Source organism: Dipodomys ordii, unplaced genomic scaffold, assembly GCF_000151885.1.
Source record: "Dipodomys ordii isolate 6190 unplaced genomic scaffold, Dord_2.0 Scaffold135, whole genome shotgun sequence".
NCBI classification, from domain to species: domain Eukaryota; kingdom Metazoa; phylum Chordata; class Mammalia; order Rodentia; family Heteromyidae; genus Dipodomys; species Dipodomys ordii.
In genome coordinates this window covers 186360-190865 of record NW_012267351.1, presented here as the reverse complement: position 1 = coordinate 190865, position 4506 = coordinate 186360, and the positions used below count along the sequence as shown (strand labels likewise).

The 4506-nt window shown below is 53.9% G+C and overlaps 1 protein-coding gene across 1 annotated transcript in view; it reads left to right on the top strand.

Annotated features, from left to right (window-relative positions):
- Positions 1 to 3109: 3109 nt before the first annotated feature.
- The window catches only part of Nipal4 (NIPA-like domain containing 4), an 11563-nt gene continuing 10166 nt past the window's right edge, over positions 3110 to 4506 (top strand). Inside the window, exon 1 of the mRNA XM_013030873.1 lies at positions 3110 to 3251. Coding sequence (XP_012886327.1) covers positions 3110 to 3251 — 142 coding nt within the window. The remainder of the gene's footprint in view (positions 3252 to 4506) is intronic.

Sequence of the window (4506 nt, the reverse complement as noted above, 5' to 3'; positions counted from 1 at the left end):
ACCTTCCCAGCCCCCCGCACTGGCTTTGAACCATGATCCTCAGAGCTCAGCCTCCTAAGTATCTGGGATTACAGGCATGACCCACCAGCTTGGCTCCTGACTTTTTATCCAGCCCCTGACATAGGCTCCAGTGGGCGCATGAGCCCCGTGAGCCTAGGTTTGTCGTTTGTTTTCAGGTTGACCTCCAGTGCAGAGCCAAGCTTTTCTTTCTCTGGCCACGCTCAGAGCTAGCTGCTTCCCATCCCTCCCTGCCTCTGCATGCCCAGCACTGCCGGTCCCCACAGGCCCAGGAGTACCAACTCCTCCGTGCTCTTACCCCCGGGTTGCCATGACTCAGAGAGGCAAACACTGGGAAGAGAAGCCACCAGGCGCTGCTGGCTCACGCCTATCATCCTAGCTGCTTCAGGAAGCTGCGATCTGAGGATCGTGGTTCGAAGCCAGCCTGGGCGGGAAAGTCCATGAGACTGATCACCCATGCACCCAAAGGCAGAAGTGGAGCTGTGGCTCAAAGTGGTGGAGCGCTTGTCTTGGGCACACAAGCTCAGGAACAGAGCAGTGATGTTCTGTGATCCTGCCCTGGTCCCTTAGCTGTCTACAGTCGGTGTGCTTCTGAGCTGTGTCACGTGACCTCACAGACTCCGTGTCATTGGCTGTAAAATTAGGACAAGTTCAGGTACCCTGAAGCTACCACCGAAGTGGCATTCCATGAGGTCATCCTTGTGCAGGATTGCCGTAAAAATAGAGAGGACACATCTAGACAGCCTGGAACAAGCCAGGTGTGGTGGTGCACACCTGTAATTCCTGCTTTTGGTTTATTGTTGAGAAAGGGACTCACTTTTTGCTTGGGTCAGCCTGGAATTCAAGCTTTCCTGTCACCGCCTTCCAAGTAGCTATGGGCCGAGGTGAGAACTTTTAGCCTGAGCTGGCCCAGAACCTCGATCCTCCCATTCTCCTCTTCTGAGTAGTTGAACTGACAGACAGGAGTGGCCACCGCCATGGCCCACCAGCTGATGCCGAGGTTCTGTCTGCATCATCGGGATGCCTTCCCCTCCGCATACTCGGATGCTGCTCGTCCACATACCTGTCTTCAGAGAGAGCTCTGCCCGCCTCGGACTGCTCCACCGGGGGGGTGGATGATTCCAGAAGCAGAGCGTGATCAGCCTGTGGAATGAGCGCTGGGGTCACTGGCGCTGGGATCTGTCAACCAGGCTCCATCCCAGCTCCGCAGACAAGTTTACTTCACGTTCCCGAGCCTCAGTTTTCCCATCTCTACAATGGGAAGAACTCCCATTGCAGGGAAACACTCCGAATTCACAGGTGCATGATCATCACATACACGGAGTACTGTGTGTGGAAAGAAGGTGTGGTTTTTTTTTGGGGGGTCACACAAATTCTAGGGCTTGAACTCAGGGCTTGGGCACTGTCAGCTTTTTTACTAAAGGCTGGAGCTCTGCCGCTGGAGCAATGCTTCTGCTTCTGGCTTGTTGGTGGCTAAGTGGAGGAAAATAAGAGTCTCTAGTATGTTCCTGCTCAGCCTGGTGAGCTACAGGCTGGGTTACAGGCGTGACCCCCGGGGGCCGGTGTGGAAGTTTTAGTGTGTTGGCTTATTCTTAGCAAATGGCCCCAGAATATTAACTGTTACAGGATTTGCTCTCAGATCGGCCCTTTCTGTCCATAAAGAAATCAGAGGCAGAGTGCCAGGTTGGGTTCAAGTGACTTTGAATGGAGGGCTGATTTTGTCACAAACTAGTTGGGCATGGCTTTATCTTGCTCTGTGCCTTTGTTTCCCCATCTGTAAGCCAAGGGGAAGTTCTCGGAATAGGGCTACTGAGAAGATGGTGTAGATGCTCCCTGCGTTCCCTGGGTCTTTGAGCCACCCCCCTGGAGAGCAGGACCAGGAAAGGCGTGGCAAAGAAGGTTCTAGACTCATCTTCTCATCTTAATTACCCAAGAGGCTGAGATCGAGAGCATGGCTTACATCTGTGAGACTCTTCTTTCCAATTAACTAGCAAAAAAAAAGCCAGAAGTGGAGGGTGGTCCAAGTGGTAGAGCACCAGTAGATTTCCTCCAAGACAGCGTGTGTGTGTGTGTGTGTGTGTATGTGTGTGTGTGTGTCTGTCTGTCTGTCTGAATCCCGATGGTCTATACTGTGCCCGAGGAAGACACATGGTGTGTCTCCCCCCTCCCCCCCCCATACCTCCCCAGCCAGGGAAAGCAAAGGCAACCTTCTTCCCCAAGGTCAGAGACACTAGGAGTGAGGCAGACCAGCCTAGGCAAAATGAGGCATGGTACATGTCTGCTGGGAATCCAAACACTCAAGCTTAATGCGCTTCTCTTAAGATTAAGGATACACACACGATGGTTTTAGGGGAAATGAAGGTGGATAGACAAGGAGGGAAAGGAGGAATGGTCAGCTTACAGGAAATAGCCCCTCACGTACTGCCCATAAGATGAAAGGACCAAAGTCATTTTTAGGGGAAAAATGAGGCCAGATAACTTGAGGAAACTGAGGCCCAGTGAAGGCCATGCAGAAATACGGTATTTGGAAACACCGAAGTGCCACCTTTGCTTCAAAGATGGCATACTTCAGGATGCATCTGTTCCAGAGGGATGTATTTCTCACCCCAAGAATTAACACTTGTCCGGCAAGAGGTAGTGGCCTGAGAAAAATGTCCCCCCCAATGTAAGCCACCTCCTCCCCCAACATGCAGATAACACGTAGCCTTCCTCATCTCAAGGATAGGGATCTGGTTCCTGGCAGGACGCATTCTACCCTGGAAGGAAGGCCCAAAACATCAGAATGAGAAGATGGTTAACCAAGTCAGGGCTCACAGAATCCACGGCTCCCTAATCACACAATGAAGTTCTTTTCTATGAAACGTGGGGTGCTTCCTGAAGACCCGCAAGGATTTAGAGACCTGGGGTTGTTTGTTGTTTGTTTTGGTAAAATTCCTTGTCCTGCTCCTCCTCCCTACATAGCTGGGAAGGATGGAGGGCTGTTTCAGTGGACCCTCGCTGCCTGAGGACAGAGCTCATCTGTCCCAGGCCCAGCTCTACCCCTCCGAGCCGCTGGCCCGCCCCCCCAGGGAGACTGAGGCTGGGATTGACAATGAGCTCCGTTCTCCCGCCCTGCTACCTGCTTGACAGAGCCATTGTGGCTGGAGGAGAAAAGGCCTTTGTGAGGAGCGTCCTGGGGTTCAATGGGGCCCTTTTGTCTGCCCTGGAAGATGCCTCCGTGCCCAACGGGGAAGGCCCAGCCCCCTCCCGGAGCAGATGGGGACCCTGAGGTCCAGAGAGGAAGGGCGCCCCCTGCCCTAAAACACCAAACACACCCACCTCTCAAAACACAGGAGGGGCTTGGTACTTCCTGCCTGTAATCCCAGGTAAGAGGACTTCAAACCCCAACCCTGCAATTAAGTGGCCCCTCAAAGGTCAAGTGCAATCTAAACCTCCCCCCCTCCTCTCTCCTCTCCTCTCTCTCTCCCTCTCCCTCTTTTTCTCTTTCTCTCTCTCTCTCTCTCTCTCTCTCTCTCTCTCTCTCTCTCTCTGCCGATTTAAAAGATCAGGCTGATAGGCACGGCCACTCTGTTTTGATTTTTAATTTTCCTTTTAGTAGTAGCCGGGGCTTGAACTCAGGGCCTCATGCTACCTTAGGCAAACACCCTGCTGTCCACTTGAGCCTCACTCCCAGCCTTTTTCTGCTTTAGTTATCTTTTGGATAGGGTCTCAAGTTGTTGCCAGAACTGCCCTAGGACGGTGATCCACCTACTCGTGCCTCGCAAGTAGCTGGGACTATAGAGAAGAGCTACCACACCCAATCCAAGAGATCTTTAGATAACACAAGCATCTCTGCCCTGCCCTCCCCCGAAGGGTGGATGCGTAATTAGCGTGCTGGTGGTAATCACTTGGCAAAGCGTGCGTAAACCATCCTCCTGCAGATCCGGCAGTGCTGCTACCAAGCTGGGGGGAACTAAAAATTGAGCCAAAGGCAAACCACTCCACCTCGCACCCCAAGCCCGTCCAACCCAGTTCAAACGCAGTGATGGGTTTGGGGAATGCCTGTCAGCAAGAGGCTGTGAGATCAGAGGTCAAGGTTCAAAGCCAGCCAGGAGAGAAAGGTCTAAGGGGACTTCATTGCCTGGGCTAGATGCCGAACTGGAGGCCTGGCACGGGTGGTGGAGCGCCAGCCGAGCAAGTCTCTGTTTTCCCTGGAGCCCTCCCCAGTACTGCCGGCACAAGCACACGCATGCACACACGCGCAGGTGCATGCACACCACACACCACACACGCGTGCACACGCCTGTGTACACGGGAGCATCCCCGTGCATGCAGGAAGAGGTGGATGGAGGGCCGGCACCAGTGGAGATCTGGAAAGCCCCGGGTCTTTCTGTCCAGGGCCCCTGCGTATCTTTTCCCTTCTCCCGTCTCCCATCCAGGCGCGCACCTGTCGGTCCGTCTGTCCGTCCGTCTGGGAGCGCCTGGCAGGGATCCGAACCCGCGGCCGGA